The 21,667-nt window shown below is 38.3% G+C and overlaps 1 protein-coding gene across 1 annotated transcript in view; it reads left to right on the forward strand.

Moving 5' to 3' along the window:
* Window positions 1-21,667, forward strand: part of VPS50 (VPS50 subunit of EARP/GARPII complex) — a 120,057-nt gene that overhangs the window by 85,307 nt on the left and 13,083 nt on the right. Inside the window, exons 21-22 of the mRNA XM_059712325.1 lie at window positions 8,800-8,921; window positions 14,255-14,335. Coding sequence (XP_059568308.1) covers window positions 8,800-8,921; window positions 14,255-14,335 — 203 coding nt within the window. The remainder of the gene's footprint in view (window positions 1-8,799; window positions 8,922-14,254; window positions 14,336-21,667) is intronic.

Below are 21,667 nucleotides of genomic sequence, written 5' to 3' on the forward strand. Positions count from 1 at the left end.
ATCACCTTCATTAGCATAGCCGTTTAGGTGGGGCATTAGTTTTAGTTATTTTCTCACGGTAACGCATGAAAATATTTAAAAATTCAGGATACAAAGAGTCCCTGACCCCCATGTCTTCTTCCTCAGAGAGCACCACTCAGTTCCTCCAGTTTTCCTTGGGGAATATTAATATGCATTTACAAGTCTATTTAATATGCGAGTCACCTTTCCTTTTGTTGTTGTTTCAAAAATTGGATCACACTATATATAGTGTTCTTCATCTGGCTTTTTGAACTTCAACTCTCTTAAGGTTACAGTTAAAATATCTTAAGATATTGCATGTCTTAGTATGCATAGAGCCCATTCTTTTTTATGATCCTATTGTATAGATGTACCATTGATAAGACCTTTATTTTTTAACATTTGTTTCAAGTCATTTGATGCTACAAACAATGCTCATCACAGAAAATATCCTTGAAATATCTTTGTCTGTTCAGATACAGCTGTAGGACAAATTCCTACAAATGTTTCCTCATGCTAGATCATAGAGTTTATACATTTTCAGTTTTGATGCACATTTTCAATTTACCAAGGAAGTTACTAAAGAACTTACTGCAGAGGTTCTGTTAGTTTATCCAACAGTATAGGAGAGTATCTTCTCTCAGTCTCTCAGCAGTACTGTGTGTCATCCAACTTCAGGTGCTTGCCAGTCTGATGGGAAAAATGACATCTCATTCAAAATGTATTTAATTTGAGTGAGTTTAATCATCTTTTAATATGCTTAAAAAGATATTTCTCTTTATGAACTACTTATTCATATTAATTGCCCATTTTTAAATAAAGATATTTTTATGGTTTAATGTCTATATTAAGGAAATTAGTCTTTTTCTGCCATGTGTATTGATTCACTCATTTTCAATCCAATAGATTTTCTTTTGAGCTACTACTTTGTTTCAGGCACTCTGCTGGCTGTTGGGAATATAGTCTGCACAGGACATATTCTGTGTAAAGAGCCCAACATGGGAAATAACATACAAAATAAAAGGGCCAACTCACTGGACAGCTCACACACTGCCTGGCTTTGAAAGATGAATAGATTCTATTGCCTGTTAAAGGCATTCTAGACAAAGTGAAAAGAATAACATGTGCAGCACATGGTGTAGTCACATAATACAGGTTAGTTTTCCGCATATGAGAAGATGATGGGAAGTGGGGGACAGAAGCAGGGGAGATGTGGCAAGAAAGGTAGACAGGAACTGGATTTCTGATTGCATTATATAATGTCCCATTAAGCTTATGTACTGTTCTCTGGACCTGAACTTATTAAGGGCTTTAAACGGGTGAAACACAAGCAGATTATTTCTTCTTCCTTCTTCCTTCTTCCTTTTTCCTTCCTCCTTCCTCTTCCTTCTTCTTCCTTCTTCTTCCTTTTCACTCTGGCCACAGTGTAAATAAAGGAGAACCTGGGGAAGGTCAAAGGCTAGTTGGGAAGCTGTTGAAATCTCCCAGGCGAGAGATGTTGAGGACTTCAGTCTGCTTAAAGCAATGGCCATTGTAATGGAGCAGTAGAGACAGATTTGAGAGATTTGGGGCAGGATTGGAGAATTTGTGATGACAGATCATTCTTAAATTTTAGATTTGTATGGCCAGTTATCCTATCAACTAAAATAGGAAAGATGAGAGGGAGACCAAGTTTGGGAGCTGATGATATGTTCGGTTTTGGACATCAGGAGATACTTGTGGGACATTTACATAGAAATAGTCTATAGACATACCAGTATGGATAGATAGATTTGGAGATCAGGGGAATAAACATGGTCAGGATACATGTTTGGTATAAACTGAGTTAAACTCTGGTAATAGATGAGTTTATCTTGATAGGGGATAAACTCATCGGGCAGAAGCCCATGAAGGAGGTTGGGAATGCATGGTAGAGGCAGGAGACAAGTTAGAAAGTAAAGAGGAGATCTTGAAAACCAAGAGATAAAAGCCTATCAAGAAGACCGTGCTTTCTTTTTCTTTCTTTCTTTTCTTTTCTTTCTTTCTTTCTCTCTTTCTTTCTTTCTTTCTTTCTTTCTTTCTTTCTTTCTTTCTTTCTTTCTTTCTTTCTTTCTTTCTTTCTTTCTTTCTTTCTCTCTCTCTCTCTCTCTCTCTCTCTCTCTCTCTCTCTCTTTCTCTCTCTCTCTCTCTCTCTCTCTCTCTCTCTCTCTCTCTCTTTCTTTCTTCCTTTCTTTCTTTCTTTCTTTCTTTCGCTTCTCTCTCTCTCTCTCTCTCTCTCTCTCTCTCTCTCTCTCTCTCTCTCTCTTTCTTTCTTTCTTTCTTTCTTTCTTTATTTTTTTAATGATGATCTAAGCCAGTGACTCTTAAATCTTAGAGTCAAAATCCCCCTGGAAGGCTTGTTACCACAGGTTGTTGGACTTTACTCTAGAATATCTAATCTGGTAGGTGTTGGATGTAACCTGAGAGTGTGAATTTTTAACAAGTTTCTAGGTGATGTTAGTGCTGCTGATATAAGGACCAGACTTTGAGAACCATTGGTTCCTTTCTGTGTTGTCCCATTTGAAATGTAAACAGTGTGTGTTTAAATAACAGGGAAGTTTTTGATTATATACTAGTAATAGTCAGTTTAAGTGGTAGTTTGGTTTTTTATGAATGTAAGTAATTGTATCAATTGTTTTCAAAATACTTATTTCAAATACTAGGGATCAAGTTATAGGGTCAATTAAATCCTAAGTACAATCTTATGTAGAAGTACCACAATATATTTTTTGTTTTAAAACTTTAAAATCTTGTTTTATGATTGAATTGAAAGTTGTTTTTCAAGAAACTTAATATTTTTACCTGTGAATTTTAAGGAAAATTTTATCATTGTTTAATTTAGACTACATTCTAATATTTGTTTCTCTAAAAATACTTATGTATATGAATTCATATTTTTAAACAGTTTCAAAACACTTTCTGTGTTGATAGCTTTATATACAACATGGTATTTTGAAAGGATGATCCAAGAAGTGTCATCCCTCAGTACATGTTATAAGAAAATGATACTGGAAATTTGGGGGGTGGAGTGGGGGCTAAGATATAATATTCAAATAACAGAATAAAAACTGGTAGCCAGGGACTTAGCTAACAGACCTGTTAATTTTTTACTTGGATCTTCACTTCATTGGTCAATACACTTTTTCTAAATTGCTTAAGCTGCACTAGCTTTTCCTTCCGTTCCTTTGTGCCTCATTTATAGCATTTAAGTTGGCCTTTATGTGCTATTTATCTCTATTGCTGACCTTTCAACTCAGTGCACTGCAGTAAGAATAACAAACATCTTTCCAACTCAGAGTCTGTTCTTGCTCTTGCCCCATCGGATTATCAGCTCTTACAGATGAAGAGAGTTTGGGGTATGTTTGCAGTGTATAGAGCTCCCAGCCAAGTGCTTTTCGTTTTTGAAACTGTATGGTGCCCAATATATGTTGGAGTGACAAACCTTAATTTTAAAAACCTTGAACATTGGAGAAACACTTTTTCCTCCTCTCTTGTCATAGTCCACTGTGAATGGGAGAAATCATCCCCCGCTCCCCAACACACACGCACATACTTCCATTGCCTTCTCCTTATCTTTGTATGTCCTCCTCTGCACAGGAGTCGTGGCTCACTGAACTTCCCTAGATCACCATTCTTGTGGTAACCATACTCCTCTCTCTGTGCCCCCCAACTGATGAACTGGTTAAGGCAGGCCCACGATTCCTCCTCTTGGTTGTGGTCCTTGTCCGTGCTGCTACTGGTTGGGTTCTTTGCCAGTTCCTCTGTGTGTATCCTCCCCATGCATATGCAGGACTCACGGTCTAGATTTAGGATGAGAGAGTTTAAACAGTGCTTCCCTGGAAAGTTTTTCCTCTTCCCCAGATTAGGTTAGGGTCCCTTCAAGTAACACTATATACTTATCCCTTATTGCAGGGGTCCTCAAACTATGGCCCGCGGGCCACATGCAAATACAAATATTGTATTTGTTCCCGTTTTGTTTTTTTACTTCAAAATAAGATATGTGCAGTGTGCATAGGAATTTGTTCATAGTTTTTTGAAACTATAGTCTGGCCCTCCAATGGTCTGAGGGACAGTGAACTGGCCCCCTTTTTAAAAAGTTCGAGGACCCCTGCCTTATTGTGTTCATTATAATTATAACTAGAGGCCTGGTGCACGACATTTGTGCACTGGCGGTGTGGGGGGTCCCTCAGCCCGGCCTGCACCCTTTTGCAGTCTGGGACCCCTTGGGGGATGTCTGCCTGCCAGCTTAGCGGGGAGCAGGCCTAAGCTGGCAGGCGGACATCCCCCGAGAGGTCCTTAGCACTGCCACAGAGGCGGGAAAGGCCCCTGCCACCGCCGCTGCGCTCGCCAGCCAGCCAGCCAGCTGTGAGCCCAACTTCTGGCTGAGTGGCGCTCCCCATGTGGGAGCGCACTGACCACCAGGGGGCAGCTCCTGCGTTGAGCGTCTGCCCCCTGGTGGTCAGTGCGCATCATAGCAACCAGTTGTTCCCTGTTCGGTCGATTTGCATATTAGCCTTTTATTATATAGGACTTTAAAATAATAGCAATAGCTACATTTCTTGCTCCCTTATTATATGCTGTGTAAATATTTCACATGCATTTCCTTATGAATTCTTCACAGTCCTCATTTATATGCACCAAACAATTGAGGTCCAGAGATAAATAACTTCCCTTAGGTCACACAGCTGGTAAGTGGTAGAGTCCAGGTGTCTGATCCTAGAGCCAGCAAGCTCTTAACTTTCATGCTTCACAGCCACAGGGGGAGCAAAGGAACACGAATTCTGATCCCAGACAATGTTCAAAGAGATTATAATGTTGGAGGCAGGAATAGGAACTTCTTGCAGCTGATGATTTGGAAAGAGATGGCTTTCTTGGTCATCTGGGCTATATAATAGAGAGCCTTCTTCAGTGCTCCCAAAGCTTGCTGTGTCCACCCCTCTCACTGAGGCCCATAAGGGATATTAGGAAGAAAGGGAGGGCAGCGTGCATCTGAACCACTTGAACCACATTTTTTAACTGGGAAGACTAACACCAGAGCCATGCTTTTAGATATTTATCAAGGCAGTACATCTCATAGTAACACATTAAATAATAAAGAAGAGCTTGTAATGAAAGTGGCAGTCCCCACCCCATCACTCCTTGTCACCCGAATGGAGACACTTTTTTGGTCTCTTTCTGTTTATCTTCTAATTGTAATTGTCCAGAAAAGGGGGATGAGAGGTAAGTTTGTCCCGTATGTGGACCTTCAGTTAACCTTTCATTTTTCAGCCCCATTTCTCTCTCCTGTTCTCTTACTGTACCTGCTGATTCCAACCAGTGACCATCCTAGCTAATATCTCCCTTGCTGGGAGCCGGTCCATGCTTGCTGTTTCAAGGGACCTGGCATATATGGCATACTGTTCTTAATATGTTTGCTCACCTTCTTGGCACTATGTGTTTTAACCAAGATCACCTCTCCGAGAAAGGTTGTTTCCCCAGGTAGGGATTTTCCCCTGAAGTTAGGGAGGGAATAAAACCCCTCAACTAAGTGCCAGGTGGGTAATTAATCACTTTAACTATGAACAATCATGCTTAAGCTACATAATCTTTACTCCCTGGAATGGAGATAAGAAACGCCCTAACCTTTGTAATAGAGATTGATAGGATTGAATCAACTGGTATAAATACAGATGTAACAAGACAGCAAGACACAGAACTTACAAGACAGAATTCAGAAGACAGAACTTAGGAGACAGAACCTAGGCACAGAGCCTACACAGAACGTTCTCTAGAGACAGAAGAACTTCGCTGGAGAGAACATGGCAAAAGATCCTGGACAGAAACTGGCCTCAGAACCTAGAGACAGAACCTAGCGAGAGAACATGGCAAAAGATCCTGGACTGAACCTGACTACAGAAATTGGCAAGAGAACCTGACTAGAACCTGGTGACTGAACCTGGCTGGAGAACCTAGTACTGAACCTGGCTGGAGAACCTAGCGAGGGAACATGGCTACAGAACCTCGCTGGAGATCCGAAGCAGAACCTCTCTGGAGATCCAGACCAGAACTTGGCTGGAGACCCTGGCTGGAGATCCTGGATAGGCTGCTTATCAACTGAACGCTGTCTCTGTGTCATTCCTTCTTCGCCGACTCCGTCCACACCTTTGGGGACCCCTGGACCCGCTGGGGCTGGACCCCAGCATCTGGCGCCCGAACAGGGACCCTTAGAAATTGACAGGATTAAAATCAACTGGTATAAATACGGATGTAACAAGACAATAAATGGCAGAACCTCTCTGGAGATCCAGACCAGAACTTGGCTGGAGATCCTGGCTGGAGATCCTGGCTAGGCTGCTGATCAACTGAACGCTGTCTCCGTGTCATTCCTTCTTCGCCGACTCCATCTACGCCTTTGGGAACCCCGGGACCTGCTGGGGTTGGACCCCGGCACTCCCTTTTTGGTCCTCTTATGTTTTACTAATGCCTTTGCGTTTTTTTCCCATCAATCTGCCCCCACTTACTATCTGTCATCTAGTGTAGCAGTTGGGAAACTAGAACCTACTGGCCAAATCGTCTGGCTGCCTATTTTTGTAAATACAGTTTTATCGGAATGCACCCTGCTCCCTTGTTGCATTTTGCCTATAGCTGCTTTTGTGCCAGGAAGTTAGAGTGGGATAGTTGAAAAGAGAGCCGCAGAGCAGAGGAGTTACCACAGAGCCTAACCTTTCTCCTCTGTGGTCTCTAAAGGAAAGTTTTGCCAACCCCTGCTCTAAAAACTTTTTGAGATTTCTCATTTTCTGATAATCATACCTACCCACCTTTACCTCCTCACTCTCATCTCTTCATAGACATAGGCTTAATTCATGGTGAAGTTCTCTTTAAATTCAGTAGTGAGGAGGTACATAAGCTTCCGCAGGCCTCCAAACACTTCTCTGCTCTCTTGAACTGGAAAGATAGAGTCCTCACTCTCATACATTTTAATACACTGGTCATTTGCTTATCGGTGGCTGCCATCCATGTATTTAAGGTGTGAGAGCAGGGACTCTGTAATTCCTTAGGTCTTAACACAAGGCCAGAGTACATAGTAAGCCTTCAAAAGTGCTGGTTATATGAATTAATTGAATGAATGAATGAATGAATGAATGAATGAATATAGTTTTTTAAATTTGTTTTTTTTTTTCAGAGTAATGGGGAACATCTAGTTTCTTTCCTTCTGAATGCACATTTAAATGTTCTACCTATTAATAACTATTTTTATATTCTTCCTTAAAATTAATTATGTTAACAGTGCTTAATCTTATTATTAGGAATGGAAAGAAGCTTTGTATTCTGGATATGTCCCAACCCAGATATAGGCATTCTTCCTCATTCTACCTATTCATCTCTCTTTTGCTTTTACAGGTTAAAGTCATGTAATATAACACTTTTCCTTTTATTTTTTTTCACAGTGTCTTATTATTTTATTGTAAATAGTTATAGTTTAATAAACTGAATGATTGTAGTCAATGAAATATCTGTATAGTGATCCATAGGAGCATATACTTCAAATATTTTTCAATTGTGATTAATAAAAGAATGTCTGTGGCATAATTGCAAAGATGATTCTGAAACAAAAGACAGGTAGGAGGAAGAATGAAATCTAAGTTGAATGGTTTTTACTTTTCGATGTATGTGTGGTGTGTGTTTCTCTTTCTGACCATCTGACTATTTATCATCTCGTAAATTAAGACAGATGTACTGAGTTCTTGGTAATAAAGACATGGTTTTGATAGTAGACATTTCTATTAGAGTGAATTTGTCATTCTTTTCTATTGCCATTAATGTGTTTTCTCTTGAGTCATGGCATCTTCAATAGTACCAATTAAAATTTACAGCAGTGACATAAAGTGGAGCCAGCACTTGAATTATTTACTCATTTGGAAAGGAAGCAAATGGCCTGTTTTAACATCTTCTGTAGAACAACATTCTTAATAGATATGCTTCTTTCCCTATTATTTTCCATAAAAAAGAAACAGTTAGGGACTTGTTATTATTTGTTATTTGATTCAGCCCCTCTCCCATGCACCCTTCAAATACATTAACAGGTTTATAAATGCATACATTTGGGTTTTTACATTTTTTCCCCCCGTAACTGTATCTATGTTGAGAGGAAGGAGAATGGAATCCTGGCATCTCCCAAAGGAAGGAGTGAGGAATATATGTTCTTGGCATTTTGAGAGTACCCAGCTCTTGAGTGATGTAGTGTTCCTGGCCTCTGACATAAGATTTCACAGGCCTACGATTTAGGGGAATGGGAAGTGCCTTCCATGTTCCCTTTTCCTTCTTGCCTTTTTACTTTTCCTGTTGTGTATACACTTATTAAAAAAACAAAAACAAAAAACACCATTTTTTCTCAAATACATTGTCTTCTGTTTTATTATACCTAAACCTTTTTGAAGCAGTTATTTCAAGTGGAATCTCTAAGAAATGAGGAACTGTGTTGTGTGTTTGCACAGTGTGATTTGTAAACAGTATAGGATTCCCATGAATATTTGACAGACCGTAAAAATGATGATGTAAAACATCTTTGTAGGTTTTATTTATATCAGTGCTGTCCAATAGCACTTTCCCAGATGATATGACTGTTTTGTATCTTGCTGCCCAATATAGTAGCCACTAGCCACAAATGACTGTTGAATAATTGAAATGTGGCTACTGTGGAATATAATATTTTATTTTAAAAAATATTTTAGTAAATAATTTTATTGTCACTTTATAATTACAAATAACCAATTTTAATTTTGATCTACTTTTTCTTTCCAGGTAAATATATGCAGATGATGAACATTCTCAAGCCAATTGCCTTTGATGTCATCCATTTCATGTCTCAGCTATTTGATTATTACTTATATGCAGTGTATACCTTCTTTGGTCGGAATGATTCAGTAAGTCAACCTCTGAGGGGAAGTCTGATTGTTTTAAATATCTATTTATTTTTCAAATGTAAAGTTCTGTTCATGCCCTCTGTATAAAATACACAAATAGCATTATTTTGAAAATTATTCATCAAAAACCCAACAAAATTATTGATATCAGCTTTCTGCCTGCCTAATTGCCTTATTTATATGTTAATTTTAAGCTTTGATATGATAAACATATTGTATGTTATTCAGATTTTGGGCAGAAAAAATACAGCATCTGTTTCTAACCTCGACGTATTTTGGCAATGAAAAATGTGCAGGTTGCCTGGTTCAGATCTGGCCCAGTGCATAATTACCACATAGTAAATGAGATGTTTTAAATATTGGCTAACAGCCTTAGCAGACACTACTACATTCAGAAGATAATGGAAAATATTTATTAAAATAATTGAAAATTTTTGAACTAAACCATCTGCCTGCCACAGAACTAATGTTTCTGCTCCTCCATTTTGTGTTTTCAAAGCTCTTATTGAGTTTGTCTTTTTCTATTTCTATGGAGAACAACGCAGTATTTGGCAGGTAATTGACCTGATATTTGGGAATTATTATGTGGTTCACCTAGATGTTTGATAGTTTTCTGTGCAAAAGCATACTGTTTGGTTCTATAAACATATCATGATATTTTTAATAGACTTTATTTTGTACCTTTTTAAAATGTGAATTTTAATGAATAACTACATTCATCATATAAATGTTCATATCTTTGCTGTGATTATAAATATATAAATGATATAATCTTTTAATATGGCATCTGAATTTCCTGTGATCTTAATTCTCCAAAATGTTCCTTAGAAGGAATTCTAATATAATCAGTGACAAAGTGTTGATGAAGAATTTATGTTACTATAAAATATGTACTATTTCCTCACTGTGATTTTGGAAACTCAGTATATAAATATTAAAGAAAAAAATATATTCTAGAATTTTAGCTAATTGTCAGAATCATTCTGTCTTTTTGATGAGCCTCCCTCTGTCACCTGGGCTGTGCTGGCCAGTAGTGCTGGCCAAGAGAAATGTTGCCCTAATGGAATGTTCTGTATTTGCACTGCCTAATATGGTAGCCACTAACCACATGTGGCTATTGAGTACCTGAAATGTGATTAGTGTGACTGAGGAGCTGAAATTTAAGTTGTTTCTAATTTTCCCTACTTTATCTTTATATGTAAACTGGAGGCCCAATGCACGAAATTCATGCAAGGGGCTCGGCCCTCGCAGCCGCGACTTTGTCTGGAAGGTCGTCAGGTCTAATTAGCATATTACACTTTTATTATTATAGATAGCCACACGTGGCTAGTGACTGTCATATCAGATAGAAAAGTTCTAGATCCTTTATCTATCAGATGCATTAAAATGGCGTCCTTTGGAAACTTTGGGGAACGAAATGCTTTTAGAGGTAGCTTTCTAGACATGTAATACTAGAAATGATGAAGTTTTTCAGGTCGAAGGAAAATGATACAATATGAAAACATGGGTCCTCAGAAAAGAATGAAGAGCATTGGTAATGGAAACTACTTGGGGAAATATAAAAAAATATTTTTTAGCCCTAACCAGTTTGGCTCAGTGGGTAGAGCGTCAGCCTGCGGACTGAAGGGTCCCGGGTTCGATTCCGGTCAAGGGCATGTACCTTGGTTGCCAGCACATCCTCAGTAGGAGGTGTGCAGGAGGCAGCTGATAGATGTTTCTCTCTCATCGATGTTTCTATCCCTCTCCCTTCCTCTCTGTAAAGTCAATAAAATATATTTTAAAAAATATTTTTTATTTTTCCATTTAACTTCATTATAAACCATATAGTTTAAACTGAAATTCTAACATTGTTTTCTGGAGTTCATAATAAAGGTATTACATATAACAACTATAATAGAGTATTAAAGGATATTGACTTATAAGAAGGCAAGGTTTACATATATTATGTAAAGCAGTGCATTGTAAACAGTAAATGGTCTGTGAAATGTTAAGAATGTATATTATAATCCATAGGACAACAATGAAAAATAATACAAAGTACTTTAACTGTTTTGCCAACAGGAAAATTAAAGTATGACTTAAAAAATTATATAATCAGAAAAGGCAGGAAAGGAGGAATCAAAAAACTAAAAAGAGGTGTGTGGTGTATGTGTTTACATCTACATATAATAGTATCTACAACCAATATTCACATTAAGTGTTAATGCACTAAACACTCAAAAGGCAGAGATGGTCAGAATGGATTAAAAACAAAGCCTATACTTTCTAACAAAAAACATACCTAGGTTAAAGCATGTGAATTGTAAGGATATGCCATGTAAACAGTAATGATCAAATAAAATAAATTTGAAAACAAAATTTATTACCACAGATAGAGGGACTCATAATGATTTAAGGGTCAATTCAACTATTCAACTGGAAGATATAATGATAATAAGTGTGTATAATAAATGTGCCTAAGAACAGAGGTTCAAATAGATGAAGCAATAATTGACAGAATTCGAGAGAAAATGAAAGGCCCAGTCTGGGTAGCTCAGTCATCTGTTGGAGGGTCAGGGCACATACAAGAATCAACCAATGAATGAATAAATAAGTGGAACCACAAAAATCAATCTCTCTCTCTCTCTCTCTCTCTCTCTCTCTCTCTCTCAAATCAATTAATAAAAAAATTTCAAAGAGAAAATGAAAAAACTTAATGATAGCTGACAATTTTCACACCATACAGTACTTAATCAAATAGGTAGACAGAAAGTCAGCTGCCCCCTACTGTATCCTCATATGGCCTTTTCTCTGTGTTCCTGTGGAAAGAGACCAAGCTCTTTGGTGTCTCTTCTCATGATGGTACTAATCCCAGCATGGGAGCCCCGCTCTCATCACCTCACCTGAACCTAATTATCTCCCAAAGGCCCCATCTCCAAGTAGCATTGCATTGGGGGTTAGAGCTTGAATATTTGAATTGGGAGTGGAAGGGAACAATAGACATTCCGTCCATCACATAGAGCATCTGGAATTTGTACACATTGCTTGTGAAAATATAAAATGGTACAGCCACTTTGGAAAACAGTATGGCAGTACCTTGTATAGTTAAAAATATATCATATTAACCAGAAATGAAAGGAACTGCAAGTGTATGTCTACACAAAGGCAAGACATGAATATTCATAGTGGTATTACTCAAGTAGTCCAAACTGGCACCCAAATATTCATTGACTGGTGAATAAGTAAACAGATTGTGCTGTGTCCATATTGTAGAATACTATTAAGCAGTAAAAGAGCAATAAATACTAATAGTCGTGCAACATGGATGAATCTCAAAAGCATGCTAAACATAAGACTACATGCTGTATGATTCCATTTTTTTTTCTGTTACTAAGTTGAACCATTTTTTTTTTTTTGCTAATCTTTAAAAAATTTTTTTTATTAGTTAAGGTATTACAAATGTGTCCTCATCCCCCCCATTAAACCCTAACCTTCCCCCCCCCCCGCCCCACACACTCATGCTCCCATCCCCCTGTTGTCCATGTCCATTGGTTTGGCTTATATACATGTATACAAGTCCTTCGGTTGCTCTCTTCCCCTTACCCCCGCCCTCCCCTACTTTCCTTCTGGGGATTGATAGCCTGATTTTATATGGAATTTCAAAAAAGGCAAAACTACAAAGATAGAAAGCAGATCAGGGGTTAAGTAAGGGTAAGAGGATAAGGGAGGTGATGAAGTGCAAAAGGTTTGAGGACATTTTTAAAGGTGAGGGAACTCTTCTATATCTTGATTGTGCTGGTTACAAAGCTGTATACAGTTACCAAATTTTACTAAAAATGGATGAATTTAACTATATATAATACCTAATGAAAAAAGAAGAAAATGAATTAAAGTTATACCTAGCAAAAATAAAGTATTGTAAAGTTACCATATAAAATTAGTTCATGTTTTACTACACCATGCCATTACACAACTATTTTGGCTAGAAGCTTTCTAACATATCTTGTGTAAGTAATTTCTCATTCTTGTATCTCAGGAAGATGTGAGGAACAATAATGTGTGTGTCTGTGTGTGTGTGTGTGTGTGTGTGTGTGTGTGTATATATATATTAATTGTTTTTTGGTTAATCCTCACTCGAGGATACTTTTCCATTGATTTTAGGAAGAGTGGAAGAGAGAGGGAAAGACAGAGAGAAACATCAGTGTGAGAGAAACACATCTATTGGTTGCCTCCTATATGAGCCCTGACCAGGGCCCAGGCCAGGGAGAAGCCTGCAACCAAGGTACGTGCCCTTGACCATAATCGAACCTAGGACCCTGTGGTGCACAGGTCGATGCTCTATCCACTGAGCCAAACCAGCTAGGGCAACACACACACACATACACACACACACACACATAATTTTTATGAATCAATTACTGAGACAATGTATTTTATAGATTACTATTAATAACATTTTAAGTTTATTGTCTCATATAGAATATCTTAACATTTTTCCATGTATCTATGATCACCTTTAAATTAAATTTATATTCAACCAAATCAACACTCAAGGAGCCAACTTTTCACTTCTTAACAGTCAAGTCTCACTTCTCATTTATGTTCTTGTGTGAAGATTTTTATAAATGCTTTGGTTTTGTTGTAGTGAAGAGAATTCTATACTGTGAAATGTTTACTGAGCATAATGAAAATTTCATTAATGTTTGAATGAAGATTTAGGCTGTTTCTAATTTGTGTTAAAAATAAATTAGCAACACTACACTAGTATGCTTCTTCAGAAATACAGCACAGTGTACTGTCTTTAAGTGTTTAAAATATAAAGATTTTTAACCAAAAATAGTAACTTTTTGGAAATAAATTCTGGTAAACTCTATCCTGATACATTCATTAGATTGATAGATGCTATTGTGACCTGTAAATAAATGCACATGTATAAACAGTTTCTTATTTGTAAGGGCTAAGGTCTGAGTTCTTTGCTTGATGTTTTGGAATTTTTAAATGGAGTTTGGAAACCCTCTAAAGCAGTGGTTCTCAACCTTCTGGCCCTTTAAATACAGTTCCTCATGTTGTGACCCAACCATAAAATTATTTTCGTTGCTACTTCATAACTGTAATGTTGCTACTGTTATGAATCGTAATGTAAATATCTGATATGCAGGATGGTTTTAGGCGACCCCTGTGAAAGGGTCGTTCGACCGCCAAAGGGGTCGCAACCCACAGGTTGAGAACTGCTGGTAAAGGCTGAGTATCTGAGTGAAAACTCATCAGATGCTTCACTTTGGTTAATTTGAAGTTATGACATTTGCGAGATTATCTCCACACCTATTTAACATACCTTTCCTCTTCTTTTCCAGTTGGAATCAACAGGACTAGGCCTTAGTAGTAGTAGACTAAGAACAACTTTAAACAGAATACAAGAGAGCCTCATTGATATGGTAAGTGATCATTTGGAATCAATTCTTTGAGATTATAGAAAATAGAAATTAGCTATCTAATCCACTGCATATAAATGTATGTCTATGTGTATAATGAGTGCCCAAGACTTATATTGAGTACTCAGAGGAAGTCCAGTGGAGAGTTCCTATCGTCTGATTGGAGAGTGAAAACTTGTACACATAGACGAAAATGACATTGGCTATACTTCCACTACAAGTTCAAAGAGAGGAAAGGTGTATGTGCATGTGTCATGTCAGGATGACTGAAGGAGGAAGTGGGACCTGTGCTAGACTTGGATGAACAGGCATGGGCTGCGTGGGAAAAAGAAGGAGGGCATTCAGATTAAGGTCAGAGTCTGAGCAAGGACTTTGAGGTGGGAGCAAGCCCAGAGCTTGGCAGGTCTTTGTGATGGGCACGGGTGTCTGCCGAGAGTGGTGCTGCAGTGTTCAGGACCGCTTTCTAAACGGCCTTGAGATTCAAGTGTGCGTTAATTGGCTGGCAGTGGGAAGTCTGGGTTCTTGCCTGTGTAACAGGATGAAATGCATGTTTTAAGAAGATGGGTTAGATCACCACACAGGGCTGATGCTCTGTAGTGTTTAAGCTAGCATAAGCATCTAAAAGAAGAATATCTTTTGCTTATGGTTGGTTACTGTAGCCAGAGATTTTTGCCGTTCGCTATGTTTCTTTGCACTTACATTATTAACCTCAGGGTTGCCCGAATTTTACTTTGTTCCTTCATCCAAGGAAGGAATAAACTCCAAATTTGTGAGTTTTGTGTCTCCTGGCTTGTTTTCTTGGCCTTATCCATTTAATCCTGATCTTCATTTTCAGAGTCAAAGCACCCCAGCCATCTTTTCTCTCTCTCTCTCTCTCTCTCTCTCTCTCTCTCTCTCTCTCTCTCTCACTCTCACTCTCACTCTCACTCTCACTCTCACTCTCTCTCTCTGAAAGTCAGTCCATTGGCTTTCAACCCCATTAGCCTTTATCTATGTTTTGATTTTGCTTCTTCTTGTTTGATACTTAGTATAACCTTTACCATTGGATCTTAGTCTGTTGCTGAACTTTTTCTTGTTTCTTCCTAAGTGCCTCAAGATTGATGGGCTGTAATTTACCATTAGAGTCATTCACTCTGATGTTTTTCTGTCATCTCCACTAGTGACTAACTTCTGATGGTCAAAGCACAGTTCCAGCTTTGAACCTTAAGGCATGGATTTAATGCTTCTAATTTCACCATCCAGTGTATAACGAAATAGCATGGCCATGTAAACAATGGGACCACATTAGGGTTTCTTTGAGACCAGCTGCCACCCATCTGCTGATAACAGTGTATCCGTAGAATCTGTCTATGTTCATTGGATAAATTTTCTCCTGAACTGGGAGTCAGATTTAGAAATGTGTTTGTTTTTTTTTAATATATTTTATTGATTTTTTACAGAGAGGAAGGGAGAGAGATAGAGAGTTAGAAACATCGATGAGAGAGAAACATCGATCAGCTGCCTCCTGCACATCTCCTACTGGGGATGTGCCCGCAACCCAAGTACATGCCCTTGACCGGAATCGAACCTGGGACCTTTCAGTCCGCAGGCCGACGCTCTATCCACTGAGCCAAACCGGTTTCGGCAGAAATGTGTTTTTAAAAACCAGCTACACCTCTCTTCCCAATAAATAAATATGCCTGTTTTTCCCTTTGGCATCTTGTCTCTTAAAGATACCTTTTCTTTACGTCCTTATTCTTCCCATCTCTTAAAGACAGCACCTTGAATCACAAGACTGTACAGTGTTCCAGTTTGCAAGGCGAGCTGCTCTTTGACTGGGCCTCTCCATGGTCCTTACTCCTTTGGAGGATAAGCCGCTACAACAGCAATTGCAACCTTTTTCATCTCATGGCACACATAAAATCATTACTGAAATTCTGCAGCACACCAAAAAAAACATGTTTCTTGCCGATCTGACAAAAATTTAGGTATAGCTTTGATTCATTCACATTGGACGGCTATTGTGTTGCTGTTGTCATCTATTTATTTGACATTCTAAGGGAAAGGAGATCAGTGCCTCTGACTAAATAGCCAGGTATTGTGTGTCTTAAAAATTCTTGTGGCACACCGATAGAAAATCGTTGCTCTACAGCAATATATTAGGCACTTTTCTTAAATATTCCATTAGCTTCTAGTGTTTTACATGTTAAATTATTTCTCATACTGATAAGCGTTGGTCTATTATTTTAGAAAATATATCTGTCATTTACTAGACCTTGATCTCAGGTTTTCACAAGCTGGTGTATTATTTTTCTTCACTTCATTAAGTAGCATCTAGATTGGTAGAGAACATTAATTGATTTCTTGTTAGTCAATACATTGGTTTGTTATTAAAATATAGCCTAGTCAGTATGGAACCACTAAATTGAAGCAGTATTTTTCCTTAGATTTCTCCGTTAGTCAAAATTTTAATAAGCACTTTTTTAGTAATTTTATTTTCTCCATATTTATCTTTAAGTTTTGCTTAGCTGTAAAAAGCAAGTGGAACCCTTATGGTATTAAAGATGCCACCTGAAATCATTTATCATATAAATTCAATGTAAACTAAGAAAATTTGCTTGACAAATCAAGTAAAAGTCTAAGAAAATGGGTCTGATAAGGGAAAGGCAGGAAAGGGAGCTGGTATAGGTGATAATGGCACCAGAAATGTGAATTTCCCCTTGTCCACTTGGTGATGCTAAATTGTTTGCTTAAGACCTTTGGCCAACTTTTAAGTCTTTGATAATAAAAATATATTTTAAATTCATCCAGAAAAGTTCATAAATATGAATTGTCTTAGTAGTAATAATTGGTGGCAGGAAAGGCTAAAAAAATATGACTTTCACTGTGAGAATAAAGATTGATTAAGGTTTTATTTCTCAGTGTCTTCAATAGGTTTTATATCCTTTCCTTATTTTATTGGTATAACTGAAACACTGATCCGTTTACTATACCATTATTTATGTCAGCTTGACATTTTTGTGATTCTCTTGCTCTCTTCAAGCACTATTTCCCTAAATGTAAACATAGAGCTTTAGCCTTTAAGCAGATAATTACCATCATTTTTATGCCTAAAATACCAGTGTTAACTGGGAGCAATGGAAGGCATCCTAATGGAAACCTTTTGAACTGGAGGGAACAATTCCAATTATCTCTACAAGAATGTTTTATGTGAAAGAGCTGTGTGAGTAAAGGTAGAAGTCAACACATTAGAATTGGAGGGAGGTCAGGAGGTAGTTTGGTAAGTGTTTTTGATCTCTCCTGTGGCACCCAAATACAAATTTCATTTCCCTCAGACTTCAGATTATATCCTTTCTTTGCCTTCCATCACCTTCTAGTTCCATCTCCCTCTTCTATCCTAGGTTAACCAGGTAGTATCTAAACTCAAAGGACCTTTTAACTTCATAAATATGTTGTATAGATAGCGATATCTGATCCTGAAAGAATGAAATTCAGAGGTTACTCTGCTGTTATAAATGTGTGGTATTCATGGTTACCCTGGAGCTATTTTGAGTTTGAACTGGTGCATATTGGCAGAAAGTTCACATCAGTTTTTGTTAGTTTAATTACAAAATAATTTAAAAGAGTGTATGTTCGATGTTTAGAAGGAGACTTTGTTGTACTTGTAGAGCATAATACTCCAGATTTCCGCTCATACAATCACAAAAGAAAGCTTATCTGTGCTCATTTAACTTATAGAATATGCATACATACAGAGTAGCTGTCAGCTTCTGACTGAATTTGTCCTTCATTGGGAACTCATAACAACCCCCAGCAGCCCTTCCTGCCTTACACTTCTGCTTGACACCATGTACTTTGGTATGATGCAGCCAAACCTATCTTGCTGGGGTTATCTTCTGTTATTACTATTTTTACCCCATTGGGGCCACTTTGACTAGCCTAGTCATATGGGCCAGGTGAATTTTCTCTTCCCCCAATTCCTTTATTAGTTTTTCTTGTTTCAAGGTTTTAGGTCTCCTTATCATTCTTTGACTTGCTCTGAGGTGAATGTTCACAACTCTGAACTAAGAAAAAATAGAGTGCTATAGGAGGTGTTGAAAATAGAAGGCAAAGAGCTCTTTGATGAGTGGACAAGACTCAGGGGATGCACAATAGTTGGATAGCTATATTTATTGTTGTTTTTCTTTCACATTTTATTCTTTATTTTTTGGACAATTTCATGATACATCATCTGTATATTGTATTGTGTCTTCACCCAAAGTAAAATCTCCTTCCAATACCATATATTTGACCCCTTGTACCCTTTTCTACCCCTCTACCACCTTTTGCCTCTGGTAACCACCATACTGGTGTCTGTGAGTTTGTTTGTTCATTTGTTGTTCATATTGATTTCCTGGGTACTTTGTGGAAGACTGATGGTCCCCTCTAGTGAAGGAGGCAAATAAGAATAGATGAATATCTCATTTAATGTCAGATTGTGTTGAGAGTTACAAAGAACTAGGAAAGGGTAGAAAGAGGAGAAAAATCATGTGATTTTATTTAGATAAACAGAGGAGGCCCCTTTGAGAAGATAACATTGAAATAGATCCCTGAAGAAATAGGGAAGTGAGCTACCTGGATGAAAATTCATTTATTCAGCAAACATTAATTTAGTGCCTATTTATTGAACATGATGAAAGACACTGTTCTGGGAGTTAAGGGTATAATTTTGGTGGGGAGGGGGACACTAGATGAAACTCCCTACCCATGTGCAGCTTATTTTCTAGTAGGGAGAGGATGTTTTGGGGAAGAATGTTTTAGTTGAGGGAATAACAAAACCTGAGGTTTTGTTATGGTTAGGACCATAATTGGCATATTTCAGGAATAGCAGAGAGGCCGGTATAGTGGGAATGAAGAAAGCAAGAGAGTCCATGGTAGATGAAACCAGAGAGGTAGCCAGAGCCTAGATTATGTAGAGCCGTTGGATTTTACTTTAAGGAAGGCAGGAAGCCATTGAAGCGCTTTAAGCAGAATTGACATCATATCAATTATTTAAAAGAAAATTACCTTGGCTTCAGTGTCTAACAGTAAAAGAGAGAGATGAGGTAACTTGTACCAAAGAGGTAGTGGAGGAAGTAGTGACACCTTAGAATCTGGACCCATCAAGATTTGTTGATGTATAAGTGGTGTATGATACTGAGAGGAGCCAAGGATGGCATCTAACTTCTGGAGAATGGAGGTGCCATTATTGGAAATGGATAAGACTTTTAGAAGGGACATAATTGAGGAGGACACCAAGAGTTCACGTTCATATGTTAAATGTACTAAAGGTGAGAGTGAAGTCAGCACTAGTATGCACATTTTGGGCTATTGGTATGTGGATGGCATTAGAACTGTGGGACTGGATGAAATTAACTGGGGAGTAGGATGTAAGTGAGAGAAGTCTAAGAACTGAACTGTGAAGCTCTTTGTTATTTGAAGGTCAGGGAGAGGAGGACAGACTAGCAAAGGAGTCTTCAGAGTGGCCCGTGGTGGGAGAAAGACCAGGAGGGTGTGGTGACCTGGAGACTAAGGGAAGAAAGTTTTTTAAGATCAGCCATGTAAAATGCTGCAGTGGGTTAAAGGACAGGGATATTCAGCACAGACTGTTGGATTTGGCCACAAGGAGGCCACTGCGAAACATAACTATTTCTTTGAAGGTGGCAGACAAAAGCCTGATTGGAATGGGCTTGAAAGAGAACAAAAGGAGAGGAAATGAAGACTCTTATCATCCTCACTGTTATCATCATCTCTGTTAATTAAACGAATGAGGGCCTGCTAATGCCAGGAGTCATGCCAAGGTCTTGAGCGACAAAGATGAAATCTGTCCCTATCCTCTGAAAACTCACAGTGAGGCAGGGGTAACTGATGTAGTGTAATTTATGGCACATACAGACAAATGTGTATGTGGCGATAACACTGATACAGGTAAAATACTAATTCTTTTTTTTTTTTTTAATCCTCACCAGAGGATATTTTTCCATTGATTTTTAGAGAAAGTGGAAGAGAGAGGGAAAGACAGAGAGAAACATCGATGTGAGAGAAACACATCGATTGGTTGCCTCCTGTACTTGTCCTGACCAGGGCCAGAGCTGGGGAGGAGCCTGCAACTGAGGTACGTGTCCTTGACCCAAATCAAACCTAGGACCCTTTGGTCCCAGGCCGATGCTCTATCCACTGAGCCAAACCAGCTAGGGCACTAATTCTTGGGAGACTGAGAACGTTATAGGAAGGAGGTGAATACGAGCTCAGAGTTAAAAACTGCGGAGGAGAGAGCTAGGCAGATATGGGATGGGGGTGAGGGGGGAGCGCTGGTTCAACAGGAGGGTCTATAGGCCAGGTATATAGCAAGTAGGCCAGTGTGGCTAGACCTGAAGGACGGAGAAGATTACCTGGAAATGAGGCTGGCCAGGTAGCTGGTGTCATTTGTAAAGGCATAATATCATGGCACAAGATTAGGCTTTCGCCTGTACGGAATGAGGACTTTTAAGCAAGGGAGTGGTATGATCATGTCTGCATTTTAGAAATATCACTTCTGTATTATAGAAAAGACAGCCAGTTAAACCTGTGGAAAGTGGAGTAGAAACAGGATAAGCTAGTGGAAGAGGTGTCTATGAGGGGCATTTAGAATAGTTCAGTTAAGAACGCTGTGGTCTTGGACCTGATGAAGTAGTGACATGAGGAAGAAACAAACAAGATAGGTGTTTGTTTAGCGGTGATGGAGGCGAGGAGGAAGGGGGTCATGAATGACTCCAGGGTTCTGCACTTGGACGGTCTGGAAGATGATGAGGAAGCATCCACCAGAATTACACCAAATAACACAAGCAACCAGTTGGTACCAAACAGTATGTGATTTTGTGGGTTGTGTTTTCTTTTAGGAGTGGGGTGCTTGTTTTCCTTTTAAGTAGAAGGAAATAAATAATGGAACTGCAACATTGATTAACTTGCATAGTTTCCTTATCCTGATTCTCTCTAGAGAAAGCACAGTTGTTCCCAAATAACTTTTAAATGCTAATTCAGTAATTAGAGATGAAGAGAGACATTATCTTTAGAAGAAGATAGGATATAAAAAAGAACTAATGAAGAATTAAACCATTTTCTAATTTGAAGGGTTTTATAATGTTTCATTTTCATTTTGCTAAATTTATATACTTAAGTTATACTCCCAGAGTCCTATGCATTTGATGTCCCTTTTATTCATAAGGAAAATGTCGGCAATTTGTGACTATGTAATTGCTTTAAAAAGTAATCTAGATTTACATTTGCACTTCAGATGTTTTTGTATGTCTAATTTTTTTCTTTGAGGATCTTTAAAGCTCAACACTCCCTGTTTTGGGG

This window comes from Myotis daubentonii, chromosome 10 (genome assembly GCF_963259705.1).
Source record: "Myotis daubentonii chromosome 10, mMyoDau2.1, whole genome shotgun sequence".
Taxonomy (NCBI): Eukaryota; Metazoa; Chordata; class Mammalia; order Chiroptera; family Vespertilionidae; genus Myotis; species Myotis daubentonii.